Genomic DNA, 15,276 nt, shown 5'->3' on the forward strand with positions numbered 1-15,276 from the left:
ACGACGGGTCGCGGTTGAGTGACGCGTTTATTGTGTCAGTAGCGGCCCAGCACCGTGGCCAGCAGCGCCATCCGGATGTACATCCCGTTCTCCGCCTGACGGAAGTACGCGGCGCGCGGGTCCGAGTCTACCTCCACGCTGCGAGACCGGCGTCAGCACGGGCACCGTGCGGGTACAGCGTACACAGCACAGACACAGCACACACAGCACAGACACAGCACAGAGCATACACAGCACAGAGCATACACAGCACACACACAGCACAGAGCATGCACAGAGCACACACAGAGCACAGAGCACACACAGCAGAGTGTACAGAGCATAGAGCACACAGAGCACAGCATACACAGAGCACATACACAGAGCATAGAGCACACACACAGCACATACACAGAGCACAGAGCACGCAAAGCACACACACAGCACAGAGTGTACACAGAGCATAGAGCACAGACACAGAGCAGAGCACACAACACAGACAGAGCACACACAGAGCACAGAGTACACACCCCAGCACCCTGAGACCCCACAGACCCCCAGACACACAGCCTCCAGCACACCTCATTGCCCATCACCCCATGGCCTACCAACCACTGCCCAACACTCCAGCCCCAGCTCCCCCAACCTCCCAACCCCAACACCGCAGCCCCAGCTCCAACCTCCCAACCCCAACACTGCAGCCCCCATCATCTCAGGACCCCCCCTTCCTGCCCAGCACACCCCATTCCCCATCACTCCAAGACCCCACAACCCAGCAAACCCCAGCCACAGCTCCCCCAACCCTCCCCTGGCCCCCACACCACAGCCCGCATTGCTGCAGGACACTTGATCCCTGCACCCCTGCTGCCCTGCTCATACCTGATCTCATTGACACGGGGCAGAGGGTGCATCACCACCATCTTCTCTTTGGCCCGGGTCATGATGTGGGGTGTGAGAATGAACTGTCCAAAACACTGTGTGGGGAGGGTATGGGGGCAGCTCTGAGTCCATGCCACAAAGCTGCCACCCCATGGGCTGACACCTCCCACCAGAGTTCCCCCCACCTCCCTCTCACTCACAGCTTCATACTCCTCAGCCACACGGAAGCGTTCCTTCTGGATGCGGGTCATGTAGAGCACATCCGTGTCTGGCAGTGCCTCCTCAATGCTTCCAAACTCCTCCTGGAGAGGCACTGTCAGTAGGTCCACAGGGGGTGTGTGGCCCAAAATCCCTCCATCCCTCTTGCTCACCTGCTTGATGCCCTTGGAGGCCACAAAGCTGGTGATGTCAGTGGGCATGCGGAGTCCAGGGGGGGTCACGTAGCGCAGGTTGACACGGTACTGGGTGAGCAGGCGTGCCAGGGAGTGCACTGTGCGCCCGTGCTTCAGGTCACCCACCATGGTGATCTGTGGAGAGTGGTCAGCCTGACCTGTGGTCCCCAGAAGCTCCCCCCGCCCCAGAAAATGACCTTTTAGCCCCACAGCACTTTGGGGGGGCAGCCATGGCTCCCAGTGCCATACCGTCATGCCATTGACAGTGCCCAGCTCCTCACGGATGGTGAAGATGTCCAGCAGTGCCTGTGTGGGGTGCTCCCCTACCCCATCCCCGGCGTTGATCACAGGCTTGCGGCAGTGCTTGGCAGCCAGCTGGGAGCACAGGCAGGAATGAGCACAGGCACAACACGCCCCCCACCAGCCCCACACATATCAGGACCTGGCACTTGCTCCTGACACCTGTCCAGCCTGCCCCACTGAGAAAACACAGCCCTGCCCCATAGCACAGGTCTCCACCATCAGGGAAGGTCCTCCAAGTGCCCTCAAGGGAGGATGTGGCTGCCCCCCCTGCAGGCACCAGGCAGCCCCACCAACCCCATTCACCTCAACAGCGCCTGGCTGGGGGTGCCGCAGCACCAGCACGTCGGCATAGCAGCACATGGTCTGCACGGAGTCAGCCAGCGACTCCCCCTTCTGCACCGAGGAGGTAGCCTCCGAGAAGGACAGGACAGAGCCTCCCAGCCGGCTCATGGCAGCTGCGAAGGAGCTGCTGGTCCTTGTGCTCGCCTCGTAGAACATGGATGCCATCACCTTGCCCTGTGGGGACCACACCATCATCACAGGGCTCTCACAGCAGTGCCTGGGGTGCCCAGGGGTCTGGGCAATCTCCCCACACCTGGCTCACCTTGAGGATGTCCAGGCTCCGCTCCTTCTGCACCAGCATACGCATGGTGTGCGCCACATTGAAGAGATGCGACATCTGCGGGGAAAGGAGGCTCAGACAGGGCATGGGCAGTGCCCCTGACCCATACTCATCTGGGTGCCAATGGCCCTGCTCCTGCTACCCAGGCCAGGCACCTGCTCCTTGGTGAACTGCTGGACGGAGAGGACATGCTGCCCAACAAGGGGGTGCAGCAGTGGGGATGTCTGGAAGTGAGGTACACCCTGGGGGGATGCCTGGCGCGGGATGGAGCCCGGTGGGTAGAAGTAGCTGTCCTGGATCCCAGCCAGATCTGTAGTACCGAGAAGAGCAGATCAGCCCACAGGGATAGCCACACAGAGCCCCAGCACACGCAGCCACCGCGGATCCATGGAGCACTCACCTGCCTCTGCCAGCTTCCTGCCGGCCTTCTCACGGGTGTCCTCAGCTGGTTGGGAGAGGGAGCAGTGGCATTAGAAGGTGCACGCAGCTGCAGTACCCTGGCTACTGCTCTCCCACGGTGCTGCCAGCACAGAACAGCCCTCCTGGCACTTGGCAGCACCGTGTGAAAACACCATGGGGCACAGTGCCAGGGCCACAGCCACCCAGAGACAGGGCAGGCCAAGACCCAGCATGGCACTGCGCACCCCACTTCCCGTGAGCCCCGCAAAACATGATCAGACGCAACCCAAATCACACTGGCAGGTGAGGGGTCCCCGAGGTGCCGTGCGGGCTGGGTGAGGGGAGCAGGCAGGCGCAGCCATGCCCTGCTCCACACTGCGCTAACCCATTACACTGTGGGCACTGTGTGCACGGGCAGCCCGGGGCCAACACGGCACCTGGGGGAGGGGATGCACTCATCAGCTGCGGTTAGTGCCATTAGTACAGCCACGTTTCATTGTCAGAGTGAGTCCCCCCTCCGATATTACCGGTGCCTCGGGCGCCCGGGCGGTGCACAGCTCCCAGCCTCCGGAACACTGAACAGGACACAAGGGCTGCATCAGCAGGGCCATCCAGCTGCGGCCCCAGACCTGGCCCTGGGGCGGCACACGCTTGCTGCCCCGCTGCCCACCCACTGCCTCCACTGTACCATGACAATGACATCCCCCTCCTTACCTGTCAGCCCTGGGTCAGAGGCCCGGTGGATGCGGGGTGGGAGGTGGAAGCGCCCATCACCTGTGGGGCCAGCTCGGCGGGGGCTGGGGGCTCGGCCACGCAACATCTCACCAGCCACCACGTGACGGGGCCGCTCAGGGGTCTGCAGTAAGAGACTGAGCTGGAGCTTGGGCAGGGCACGGAGCCTCTCACCTCCTCCACACACCCCAGTACCTTTGCACTCTCCTTGCTGGGGGCTGCATGCACTGGCAGCACAGTGCCCGAGGGCCATTTCTTCACATCCTGCCCATAGCCTGGGGGCACTAGCACCTGCAGGCATGGGGGTGATGGGGTCAGTACTTAGGGACCCCAGGGCTGGGGGACCACCTTGACACAGGCAGAAGGGCATGTGGGGTCTTACCTGCCCATCAATGTAGGCAACCTCCCCACGTAAGACCACCCTACGCACTGTCCCCTTCACTTTCATGCCCTCAAATGGTGTCCAGCGGGCCTTGGAGAAGGCCATGCAGCTGGGGATGATCCACTCGTGCTCCAAGTCCACCTGAAAGGACAGCAGGTCAGAAGTAGCAGGGCCAGGGCTGGGGCTGGATCTGAAGTGGGCATGCAGGGACCCACCTCTACATAGGTGTCCTCTTGTACTGGCAGCCCGAAGATCTTGCGGGGGTTCTCATAGAGGCGCTGGATGATGTCCTCCACAGTGAGCCGCCCCTCAGAGACAGCCGTCAGCAGCAGTGGCAGCATTGTCTCCAGTCCAGGGAAGCCAGGGGGTGGCTTGGGCCCCTGCTTCTCATCCAGTGTATGGGGGGCTGTGGGACAGGGCTGATCATTGCAGGACCTGCTGCTGTCCTCATCCCATACTCCCCATGCCATGGCTGCCACCCCCCTAGGGCTCACCGTGGTCTGTTGCGAAGCAGTCAATGGTGTCCATGTTCTCCCAGAGCGTCTCCATGTCCTGGCGGGTGCCCAGTGCTGGCCGCACAGCTGCTCGGCCCTCCCCGAGGCGCCCCAGGTCATCCCAGCACAGGAAGAGATGGTGTGGGGCCACCTCACATGTCACCGGGATCCCCTTCTGCTTGGCTGCCTTGATGAGGAGGATCTGCAGGGGAAGCAGTGAGGGGGGACTCCAAACAGCCCCGCACCCTATCACTGGGGCTCACAATCCCCCCACTGCACCCCACCGCTCACCTCCTCCCTGCGAGCCACATGGCAGATGTGCACAGGCCGCTGGTACAGCTGGGCCACCATCAGGACAGCAGCCACCGTCTGCTGCTCCGCGTGTGCCACGATGGGCAGGTGCCGCGGCCACTGCTCGAAGTGCTGGGGGAGACAGAGTTGGTGGGCACCAGCACCAGGAACCAGGTCCAGCGCCATGGCAGCCCCTACCTGTGATGGCTCACCTCCATCCACAGTGACACATCGTCCATCCGCAGGTTGGAGAAGGTGTCGTTCAAGTACATCTTGAGGCCAGCGGCTGCCCCGGCCAGTGGTCCCAGCAAGCTGGCGTTGTCCAAGGAAGCCCCCAGGAAGAGGGCAAAGTCACAGCGAGCCCCAGCCTCAGCCAGCTGCAGGGTTGAGAGGTGGTGAGTGCCAGCCAGGGTCAGCCCCATTGCAGGCAGTGAGTGCACCACATTTGGCATCGCAGCACCCAAACAGGGCACATGGGTAGCCCCTCACCTTCTGCACCAGGGTGAAGGAGGTGGCGTCAGTGATAGCAGGGCTGGTGTTGGGCATGGCACACACCATGGTGACACCCCCAGCCAGGGCAGCTGCTGTGCCTGATGCAAAGTCCTCCTTGTGGGTGCTGCCCGGCTCACGGAGATGGACATGGACATCAATCAGGCCTGGGGAGTGGGGCAGCATCAGCACAGGCAGCCCTCAGGCACAGGGGATGCAGACACCCTGGCAGCACAGCAGGGAACTATCTCCTTTCCCTGCAGCACCTTCAGGTGTGCCCTGCCCAACTCCCAGTGCTGCACCCTCTGAGCCCCTGGCTCCTGGTCCCATCTACCTGGCAGGCGGATGAGTTTCTGGGATGTCATGCAGTCCACATGCATCTTCAGTGGGGGGGCTGCCCCAATCTGTCCAAGTGCCTGTGGAGATGACAGCCATAAGACAGGACCCATTTTCCAGGGACACTTGGGACCAGGGCAGAGGTCTGGCCAAGCTGCACTCAAAAATGACCTCCCAGCAATGCCCATGTACCACAGCAGCACTTTCCTATCCCAGCCTCTCCTCTTCTCCCTTCCCCTGCACCCACATCCCTTGGGCCCCACCACACCCCAGCCCACCTCCACAAAGAGCTTAGTGCACTTGATGTCGATGATGAGCGGCACAGAGTAGTCAACGGCCAGGCGCCGCGTGCGGTAGCCCTTGGTGACAAAGGAGGAGAGCCGGCGCCCGCCCGAGTTGCGCATTGAGAGGTTGATGACCATCTCAAAGTGGTTCTCGGCCAGGTAGTCCAGGATGCTGCGCTGGGTCTCCCGGGTGCCAGCCTCACTGCCGTCTGCCTCCTCAAAGTGCCAATCTACAGCCATCACCTGCCAGCAGTGACTTCCATCAGGGCCCTGAGCCTGCCCCAAGGGCACCCACGGCCCCCAACGGACCCTCAGCTCCAACCTTGATGCCGTGCTCAGTGTAGAAGTCAGCGGTGCCAAGGCTGGCATAGAGGTTGTAGCCAAGGCTCTCCAAGGTTCGCACTGTGGGCAGCAGCTCGCTCTTATTCTACAAGAACCCCATGGCTGGTGAGAGGGAGTGGGGGAAAATGGGCCCCAGCCCCTGCCCCAGCCCTACACACCTTGTAGCTGCCGATTGTCAGTAGGATGTTCTTCTTGGGGATCTTGAAGCCAGTGCTGAGCATGGCTTTCAGGTAAGCCTCACAGCGGTTCTCCCCAAAGCAGGCCACCTCACCTGTGCTGGTCATCTCCACGCCCAGCACCACATCAGCACCCGCCAGGCGTGAGAAGGAGAACTGGGGCACCTGGGGGCAGGAGAGGCTCAGGGGCTGCCCAGCCATGTGCTCCAGCCTGGACCCTGCAGCCCCCTGCTCACCTTGACACCAACGATGCCTGTGCCTGTCATCAGCCCCACAGGCTCCACATCTTCACCCATGATCACTTGGCTGGCCAGAGCTACCAGGTCCACACCCAGGGTCTTGGAGACAAAAGGGAAGGAGCGGGAGACACGGACGTTGCACTCAATCACCTTCAGCTGATCATCCTGGGGGAGAGGGGACAGCATGAAGCATGTCTGGGGACACAGGGTGTTCTCCTGCCAGCACTGTGGTGGTCCAGCATGGGCCCCCACACAAGGATACCTTGGCAATGAGCTGCAGGTTAAAGGGCCCAGTGACTTGCAGCTCCTGACCAATGGCATGGACGATGGCCTTGATGCGCTCCAGTGTTTTGGGGGTGATGTCCTGGGGAGGCGTCACCAGTGTAGCATCACCTGAGTGCACCCCAGCATTCTCCACATGCTCTGAGATGGCGATGGCCACCACCATGCCATCACAGGCCACTGCGTCCACATCTATCTCCTGTAAGCAGGAACATGGTCACAGCCTGCCACAGGTACTCAAGCAGGAGGATAGATTTCTCATGGGGAGCAGGGATGCCCTGGGGCAAGAGCAGCCTCCTGGATGGACCTTGGCCTCCTGGATGAACTTGGAGATGACAACAGGCTGCTCCTTGGAAACGGCCACAGCGTTGCTCAGGAACTTCTCCAGGTCACTGTCTGAGTAGGCCACGTTCATGGCAGCACCACTCAGCACATAGGAGGGGCGCACGACACAGGGGTACCCAACCTTGCAGCAGAAGTGCTTGGCTGACTGCAGGAGACATAGCACCCTCAGGGAACCCTGCAGACGGCTGCTCCCCACTGGGGTAGCCCCATCACCCTCATTGTCCCCCCACCTCCATGTCAGAGAGCTCCTTCCAGAGGGGCTGGCTGATGCCGATGGAGTCGAGCAGACGGGAGAACTTGAAGCGGTTCTCAGCCGAGTCAATGGCCTCTGGAGAGGTGCCCAGGATGCGGCACTGCTGCCGGTGCAGGGCCATGGCAATGTTGTTGGGCAGCTGCCCACCCATGGACAGGATCACACCCTCAGGGTTCTCCAGCTCGTAGATGTCCATCACAACCTGTGGTAACACGTAAGGCAAGGTCATGGCTGGAAAGGGACCATGGCAGCCCTCACCCTCCCCCAGCAGGCTGGGCCCCAGCCCTGCTCACCTCGAAGGAGATCTCATCAAAGTAGAGGCGGTCGCACATGTCATAGTCTGTGCTCACCGTCTCGGGGTTGTAGTTCACCATGATTGTCTTGAAGCCCATCTGCCAGAGGAGCAGGATAAGGTGAGACCCCAACTCCTCCCTGGCCTCATCCTCTGCCCAGGTACACCCAACCACGAGGCCTTGTGGGCTGTTGGGGCCAGGCTGACCTTGCGGAGCTCCTGGATGCAGCCGACAGCACACCAGTCGAACTCAACACTGCTGCCGATGCGGTAGACACCAGAGCCGATGACCATGACGTGGGGCTCACGGAAGGCCAGGTCATGCTCGGTGCCGTTGTAGGTCAGGTACAGGTAGTTGGTTTGTGCTGGCCACTCTGCTGCCACAGTGTCGATCTGCTTCACCACGGGCAGGATCTTCAGGTCATGCCGCATCTTCCGCACGGCCAGCTCGGTGCTGTGAGGGGCAGGGTGAGTGCCAGGACCTGTGTTGAGGCTCAGAGTGGGGCTGCTCCCTCCCCACATTACCTGAGCACAGCCAGGGCCACCTGCTTGTCGGAGAAGCCGAGCTGCTTGGCCCGCTTGAGCACGGCTGGGGGCATGGTGCTCTGCTCCTCGCGGTACGACTCCAGCAGCACCGCATGGTCCGTGATGTTCTTCATCTTGTGCAGGAACCAGCGATCAATCTTGGTGAGCTCATAGAGCCGCTCAATGGAGTAGCCGGCCCTCAGCGCGGCCGCCAACACGAAGATCCGCTTGTCTGTTGGTGTCTCCAGCTCCTGTGAGGCCAGGGTGGAGTGGTGAGCGGGGCCAGGCAGGGGACAGGCAGGACTGCACTGGCAGCATGGACCCACAACCCCAGCTCCCCAGCGCTCACCACATCTGAGGCTGGCTTCACAGTGTGGTCAAAGCCCATGCAGTTCTCATCCACCATCCTCAGCGCCTTCTGGAAAGCCTCCTCGAAGTTCCTCCCAATGGCCATCACCTCCCCTGCCGACAGGGCCGTGAGCAGCTGGACCCTGTGCCCGCTGTGCTGCTCACTCCTGCTGCCCACCTGCCCTGTGCTCACCCACACTCTTCATGCAGCTGCCGATCTTGGTGCTGACTCGCAGGAACTTACTGAGGTCCCAGCGTGGGATCTTCACCACACAGTAGTCCAGGCTGGGCTCAAAGTTGGCTGTGGTGGAGTTGGTGACGGAGTTCCTGGGGAAGGGACAGGGGTCAGCAGCTGCAACTGTCCCGCCAGGGGGGTGCCGCATCCCACCTGCAGCAGTGCCATTACCTGAGCAGGGGTAGGGGGATGCCCAGGGCCAGCTTGGCTGCCACGTAGGCCAGGGGGTAGCCAGTGGCCTTGCTGGCCAGGGCTGAGCTGCGGGAGAGCCGGGCGTTCACCTCAATGATGTAGTACTGCAGGCAGCAGGCAGGCAGGGTTAGTGGGGCAGTGCAGAATGTGGTCCCTGTGGCAGAGCTCCCCTGGCACTGTGGCTGCTCGCATGGCACTGAACAGTCACTAGCACGTAAGGGATGCAAATAGTGAGAGGGACCAAATGTGGGGGCAGGTGGGCTGTGGAAGGACAACCATCACTGATGGCTATGGCAGGATGGAGCCCGGCAGAGACCATCTAAGGACGACGCACAGCGCTGGGAGGGAGTGAGATCCAGCACTGCTGCATTCACAGGAGCTGGCTGAGCTGACACAGTGAGATCCACTGGCCCCCAGGTGCCACAGGGTGGGGAGGCTGGTGAGCCACAGCCTATGGGACAGCACTGGGCAGGACCCAGACCTGGGTTCCACAGAGCAGAGCTGGCCAGGGGGCACAGGAGGTCAGAGCACTGCCCTTGTGGAGCCACACTCACCTGCTCCGACTCAGGGTTCAGAGCAAACTGGATGTTGCACTCGCCCACAATGCCCAGGTGCTGCACCACCTTCACGGCCGTGCGCCGCAGCATGAAGTACTCGGTGTCGTTGAGGGTCTGGCTGGGTGCCACGACAATGGACTCGCCTGTGTGGATCCCCAGTGGGTCCAGGTTCTCCATGTTGCACACCTGGCAGTGGGGGGACACTTTGGGCTGAGGGGTCCCAACTGCTCCACATGCTGCCTGTGGCATGCTCTTGGCTGCTGCTGCCCCAGGCAGGTCCCTCCTGGCTCCCACTGGACCAAAAGGGACTCTCATGCACAGCCAGGGCTTGAACATGAGCCCCCAGGACACTGCATGTGTTGCAGCTGACACAGAGCATGTGAAGGTGTGGGGGTCTGGCTCAAGGGCACAGCTCCTGGTAACATACAGCAGCCATGCTGGCACCATGGAAGGCACTGGGGAACCCTCCCTAGGGATGGGTGTCCAGCCCCCAACCCTACAGCACCCGCTCCTTCATCAGTCCTCCCAGCACACCCAGAGGTCTCCCCTCATCCCATACCGTGACGCAGTTGTTATAGGCATCCCGCACCACCTCGTACTCGATCTCCTTCCAGCCCTTCAGGGACTTATCCACCAGGACCTGGGAGGTGTGGGTAAAGGCCTGGCTTACCAGTGCCACGAGCTCCTCCCGAGTGCTGGCAAAGCCAGAACCCAGGCCCCCAAGGGCATAGGCAGAGCGCACCAGCACTGGGTACCCCAACCGCTCGGCCGCAGCCTGCGCCTGCAGAGAGCAACAGGGTCATGATGGGAATGAGGAGAACAGCACCCCAACCCTGCCCCACAACTACCCCTCATCCCACCCTCAGACCTGCTCCAGGGAGGCAGCAGCCTCGCTGGGTGCCACGTGCTCCCCGATCTCCTCCATCTTCTCCGCGAACACCTTGCGATCCTCTGTCATCTCGATGGAGGTGACAGGGGTGCCCAGCACCCGCACGTGGTACCGCTCTAGCACGCCTGCCTTGGTGAGCTCCACACCGCAGTTGAGAGCCGTCTGCCCCCCAAAGGTCAGCAGCACCCCATCAGGGCGCTCATTCCGGATCACCTGGGGGAAGACAGGGTGGTGGGGCAGGGACGCACAGAATGCCCCGTGCCCTCCAGCTACCACCATGCCTGTGCTGCTCCTCATGGATTCCCCTATATGCCACCCAGCCCTCTGTGTATCAGACCCTCTATCATCCCCTTGCTCCCCAGGCCTGCTATCCCTGCACCCCCAAAACCACTGCTCACCTGGGTGACGTACTCAGGAGTGATGGGGAGGAAGTAGACCTTGTCTGCCAGCCCCTTGGAGGTCTGCACTGTGGCAATGTTTGGGTTGATCAGCACTGTCTGGATGTTCTCCTCCTTCAGTGCTTTGATGGCCTTATGAGAAGCAGAAGGGTCACAGCTGTGACCACTCTGTAGTCACCTCCACTGCCCCTGTGCCACCAGGGTGGGTGCTCACCTGTGACCCCGAGTAGTCAAACTCTCCTGCCTGCCCAATGGAGAGGCCGCCGGAGCCCAGGATCAGCACCTTGCGGGGTCGGGCTCCATCCTGGCTCCCCGTCGGTGCCTTATCATAGGTCAGCCAGTCCCGCAGGCGCTCCCGCACTGGAGGGACATGTAATGCTAGTGGCAGGGTGACACAGCCTGTGCACAGCCCCAGGCACACAGCCCGGTCTATTGCCCCCACATAGCCTGTCCCCTGTCCCACGGCCCCAGAGCCAAAGGCATGGCCGTCCCTTCCTGCCTCACATCCACCTGTCTGGGTGCTCCCATCTCCACTCTTCAGGTCCCGTGCAGTCTCCATGAAGACATCGAAGAGCCCCTCCAGGTCCGTGGGGCCAGCACAGTGCTCGGGGTGAAACTGGACGCTGTGGAGAGGGTCAGGCAGGGCACAGCCTCACACCCCCCCCTCAAGACCTCTCAGCCACAGTCCCACACCCACCTGAAGAAGGGCTTGTGCTCATGGACAAGGCCCTCATTGGAGCCATCATTGGCGTTGGTGAAGAGCGGGGCCCAGCCCGGCGGCAGGCTGCCCACCTCCACCGCAAAGCCGTGGTTCTGTGCCGTGATGAAGCAGCGCCGTGTGTCCTCATGCAGGCAGGGCTGGTTGTGCCCACGGTTCCCGTACCTGGGCAGCAGGACAGGCGTCAGGCAGCCCTGGGTAGCTGGGGCCTCGTGATGACCCCGGACCCCCACTCACTTCATCTTGTAGGTGTGGGCACCAAGGGCCAGGGAGAGCAGCTGGTGCCCCAGGCAGATCCCAAAGACAGGCTTGGGCTGGGCTGCATCCAGCACCTGCCGCAGGCTGGACACTGTCTTCTGGCAGAGCTGTGGATCCCCAGGGCCATTGCTGATGAACAGTCCATCAAAATCTGTGTCAAGACAGCAGCAGGGTCAGAGTGGAACCCCCAAGATCACAGAGGGCCCCAGCACCCCCAGAGCTCTGCATGGTCACAGCAGGACTCCACGGCTACCAACAGTGAAGCCCCCAAACCTACAGTGCCCCTGACACCCCAGCAGGGTCACACCAAGGTGCCCTGAACCCACAACACCCATCCAGGTGGCAGCAAGGCCTCCCCAGTTGCACACCCACTCCATGACTCCCTCCACAGGGTCACATTAGGCCACCCTAGCACCACAGTCAAGAGTCCCCCATCCCACAGAAAGGCACCCAGCCCAGGTCCCCCCCTCCCTGCATGGTCACACTGAGGGCCCCAAGCCCCAAAGTCCTCAGAAAGGATGGCATCAAAGCTCCCCATCCACACAGCATGGAGCAGGACATGGTTCCCTGCTCCTCCAGTACTGAACCACTGGCCCTTGCTTCAGCCCCCAGCCCTTGGCAGGGCCCTGGGATACCCTCAGCTGCTGCCATCCCACCTGCGGTGTCCAGTGGATGGTCCCAGGGCACCACAGTGACTGCTGCTCCCCGCTCACACAGGCACCGCACTTGGTTATACTTGAGGCCGCAGTCGACGGCTGTGATGCGCAGCGACCCACTGGGGTTGAACACACAGGGGGCCTGCAGGAAGGGGGACTGTGGATTGTCCTGCCCTCCACAGCCCCGGTTTCCCCTACAGCCACCTGCACCCATGGCCCCAGCCAGGCTCCAGCCCTCCCAGTCCCACCTTCAGTGACACCTCCTGCACCAGGTGCCGTTTGTTCGGGTCCTCAAAGGAGAGATCCTTCATGGGGGTCCCATCTGGCAGCAGCTTCCCCAGCAGAGTCCCATTCTCACGGATCTTCTTTGTTAGGGCCCGAGTGTCCACCCCTGCAGATGGGCTGTGAGACACAGACCCCAGAGCCCCATCCCACCCCAACACAGCACTGCCACCCCTGGCTGGCTCAGCCCCCAGGGGGGCAAAACACACAATCAACTGGGTTAGAAAAGACCTTAAAGATCATCATGTCCAACCGTTACCCCAGGACTGCCAAGTCCACCACTGACCTATGTCATTAATGGCCTCATCTACACGGCTTTCGAACGCTTGCAGGGATGGTGATTCCACCACTGCCCTGGGCAGCCTGTTCCAGTGCCTGAAATCTTTTTTGGTGAAGACATTTTCCTAACATCCAATCTAAACCTCCCCTAGTGCAGCTTGAGGCCATTTCCTCTTGTACTATCTTGTTACTTAGAAAACACCAACCCTCACCTCACTACAATCTTTTTCAGGTAACTGTAGAGAGCTATGAGGCCCCTGCTGATCCTTCTCCAGACTAAACAACCCTAGTTCCTTCCACTGCTCCTCCTAACACTTGTGCTCCAGACCCTTCACCAGCTTCCCAACACAGAGACAGGTTTGGGTCAGAACTCTCTGACCCACAGCCAACCCCCACCCAATCCCATGGTCTCCCCAGTCCCACCTTCCAGCCCGGGGATGTTCTGCTCCTTAAGCCACTGGTCCAGGGAGCGGGATGCACTCCAGTGGCTGGGGGTCGCCGAGCACTCACCCACCACCAGGGCAGCCACATGGATCTTGCTGGACTCGAACCACTGGGGGCAGTGGTGGGAGGGTGAGCATGGTTGGGCATAGGTCACCAGCCCGAGAGTAGCCCTGTGTGCCCCTTGGGTGCCCAGCCTGGCTGTCTCCATGGGGCACATCAGGACAGCTACAGCCTGGGGCAGTCCCATGGGACAGAGACCCCATCTGTAGCCCATGGCACAGGACAAGCTCCCACTGTCACCCTACACAGCATGCTGGGCTGTGACAGCCCCCATTCTGCCCCATACACAGCCCTGTGAGGTTGAGGCTTGATTCAGCTGAGCCCCAGGATGGGGTGCCAAGGCCCCCAGTGCTGCTGGACCACAGCATCCCAGAGGCCAGCATGTGCTGTAGCACAGGCCCGTCAGCTCAGCACATGGGAAAGCCTCACTCCCTCCAGCCACAGCCTCCCCACAGAGCCCCAAACATGCCAGTGTGTCTTATCCCACAGGGCTCTGGTTCCCAGGATCAGCACCTGCAGGGGCTCAGCAGGGACCCACATGGCCCCAGCTGAGAAAGAACAGGGCCAAGGGCTCCTGGTTCTGCCAGTGTGGGACGGGGCTTTGCAGGAGAGACCCCTGGGGTCAGTGCTGCTGCAGTGGGGCCTGGACTCTGCCCCGGGACAGGCAGCACAGGGGCTGAGGGGCTGGGAGGGGTCTGGGGCCTAGAACAGGGACTGCACTACCCTGCCTCGTCCTGGGGCCCCCACACTGCAACAGAACCCCATTAAGAACAGACATACAGCCCTGCTGCCCTCATGTTGCAAGGGCACCCCAGCTCCAGCACACTGGGGGCTCCTCCTGCCCAGCTCTGCTCCCCCTGGGGAGCATGGAAGTGGGGAGCACCCCAAGGCCGTGCTGCCCAAGCACCAGGGCCAAACTATGCCTGTGGCCATGTGCGCCTCAGGGGACTGGTGCTGCCCCACCCTGGCACCCTGTGCCTGCAGGCAGCGGATGGCAGTGCCCCGGGGGCTCTGCCGCAGGGACACCGTGCTCCAGAGAGCGCTGCTCACTCACCCTGCTGAGCCCAAAGGGGTCGGTCTCGTCCCCGGGTACTCCGTAGTTACCGACAAGCGGGTAGGTGAGCACCAGGATCTGCGCCTTGTAGGAGGGGTCAGTGAGGGCTTCGGGGTACCCCACCATACCGGTCTGGAACACTGCGAGCGCAAACAGATGACACGGAGCATCGCGGCTGCCTCGAGTCCTGCCGGTGGAGGCACTCGAGCCCTGGAACAGCCGCCCCCATCCCCCCGGGCCAGCCCCGCTGCTGCCCCACGGCAGGCGCCGAGCTGAGGGATGTCACCAGACCTTCCCCCTCATCCCTTCCCCCCTCGGCCGCTCGCAGGGCTCGGGCCGCCCCCAACATCCGCCGCCGGCCCGGACCTGATCCAGGTCGGGCCCCGCCTCTGGCCGCACTCACCGACTTCCCCATGGGCGGCGGTGCCCACAGCCCCGAAGGGGCGGCCGCGCAGCTCCGTCCCGTCCTGCAGCACCAAGCAGCCCATGGCAGCGCCACGTGCGCTCCGGCAGCTCCGCGGCGGCGACCGAGCGAAGCGCGTGCCCCGTGGCGGCGGCAGCGGGAGGATCCGGGGCGGGGCCGGGCAGCGCCAGTCCCCGCGATGGAGCGGGGCGGGGCGGGGGGGGCGGCAGGCGGGGAGCGGCCGCAGCACCGGGCTCACGGGACCGCGGCGGCGAGGGGAGGGTGAGCTGCGGGCCGCGAGTCAGGACACGACCGCGGATCAAGGGTGGTGACCGGCGACGGGGCACGGAGAGCGGCCGGACAGCAGCGAGAGCCAGCGGGGGCAGACAGCGTTGGAGCTGCCTGGGAGCAAGGGAACAAAGAGAGAACGTTCAGGACATACTGAAGAGAGCGGGGATGAAGCTGAA

The 15,276-nt window shown here is 62.3% G+C and overlaps 1 protein-coding gene across 2 annotated transcripts; it reads right to left on the reverse strand.

Annotated features, from left to right (window-relative positions):
• Positions 1-8: 8 nt before the first annotated feature.
• Positions 9-14,950, reverse strand: CAD (carbamoyl-phosphate synthetase 2, aspartate transcarbamylase, and dihydroorotase). Of its 2 annotated transcripts, XM_034060322.1 has the most exons (45): positions 14,810-14,950; positions 14,407-14,546; positions 13,272-13,401; positions 12,536-12,678; positions 12,288-12,429; positions 11,611-11,782; positions 11,353-11,538; positions 11,166-11,278; positions 10,870-11,015; positions 10,656-10,787; positions 10,237-10,470; positions 9,928-10,149; positions 9,366-9,554; positions 8,791-8,915; positions 8,578-8,711; positions 8,386-8,498; positions 8,037-8,287; positions 7,719-7,965; positions 7,513-7,611; positions 7,197-7,421; positions 6,929-7,111; positions 6,602-6,820; positions 6,337-6,504; positions 6,083-6,265; positions 5,905-6,009; positions 5,577-5,825; positions 5,297-5,378; positions 4,963-5,129; positions 4,686-4,850; positions 4,474-4,605; positions 4,183-4,384; positions 3,904-4,094; positions 3,689-3,829; positions 3,502-3,597; positions 3,289-3,430; positions 3,102-3,149; positions 2,576-2,620; positions 2,331-2,485; positions 2,158-2,232; positions 1,857-2,069; positions 1,500-1,625; positions 1,230-1,385; positions 1,059-1,160; positions 859-953; positions 9-138 (listed from the first exon to the last, which is right to left on the reverse strand). In XM_034060322.1, the coding sequence occupies exons 1-45, from the start codon at positions 14,892-14,894 to the stop codon at positions 36-38; spliced, it is 6,771 nt and encodes a 2,256-aa protein (XP_033916213.1). In that variant the 5' UTR covers positions 14,895-14,950; the 3' UTR covers positions 9-35. The 2 variants fall into 2 exon arrangements, with proteins under 2 accessions (XP_033916213.1, XP_033916214.1); XM_034060323.1 differs by lacking the exon at positions 3,102-3,149.
• Positions 14,951-15,276: the final 326 nt, after the last annotated feature.

The sequence above is a fragment of the Melopsittacus undulatus genome, chromosome 3 (assembly GCF_012275295.1).
Source record: "Melopsittacus undulatus isolate bMelUnd1 chromosome 3, bMelUnd1.mat.Z, whole genome shotgun sequence".
NCBI classification, from domain to species: Eukaryota; Metazoa; Chordata; class Aves; order Psittaciformes; family Psittaculidae; genus Melopsittacus; species Melopsittacus undulatus.

Coding starts and splice junctions, on each gene's coding strand:
- CAD (XM_034060322.1), bottom strand. CDS start 14,894: ATGGGCTGCTTGGTGCTGCAGGACGGGACGGAGCTGCGCGGCCGCCCC. Junction 11,783..12,287: donor CCATCCACTGGACACCGCAG/GTGGGATGGCAG, acceptor GTCTTGACACAG/ATTTTGATGGACTGTTCATC. Junction 1,386..1,499: donor GCACTGTCAATGGCATGACG/GTATGGCACTGG, acceptor CACTCTCCACAG/ATCACCATGGTGGGTGACCT.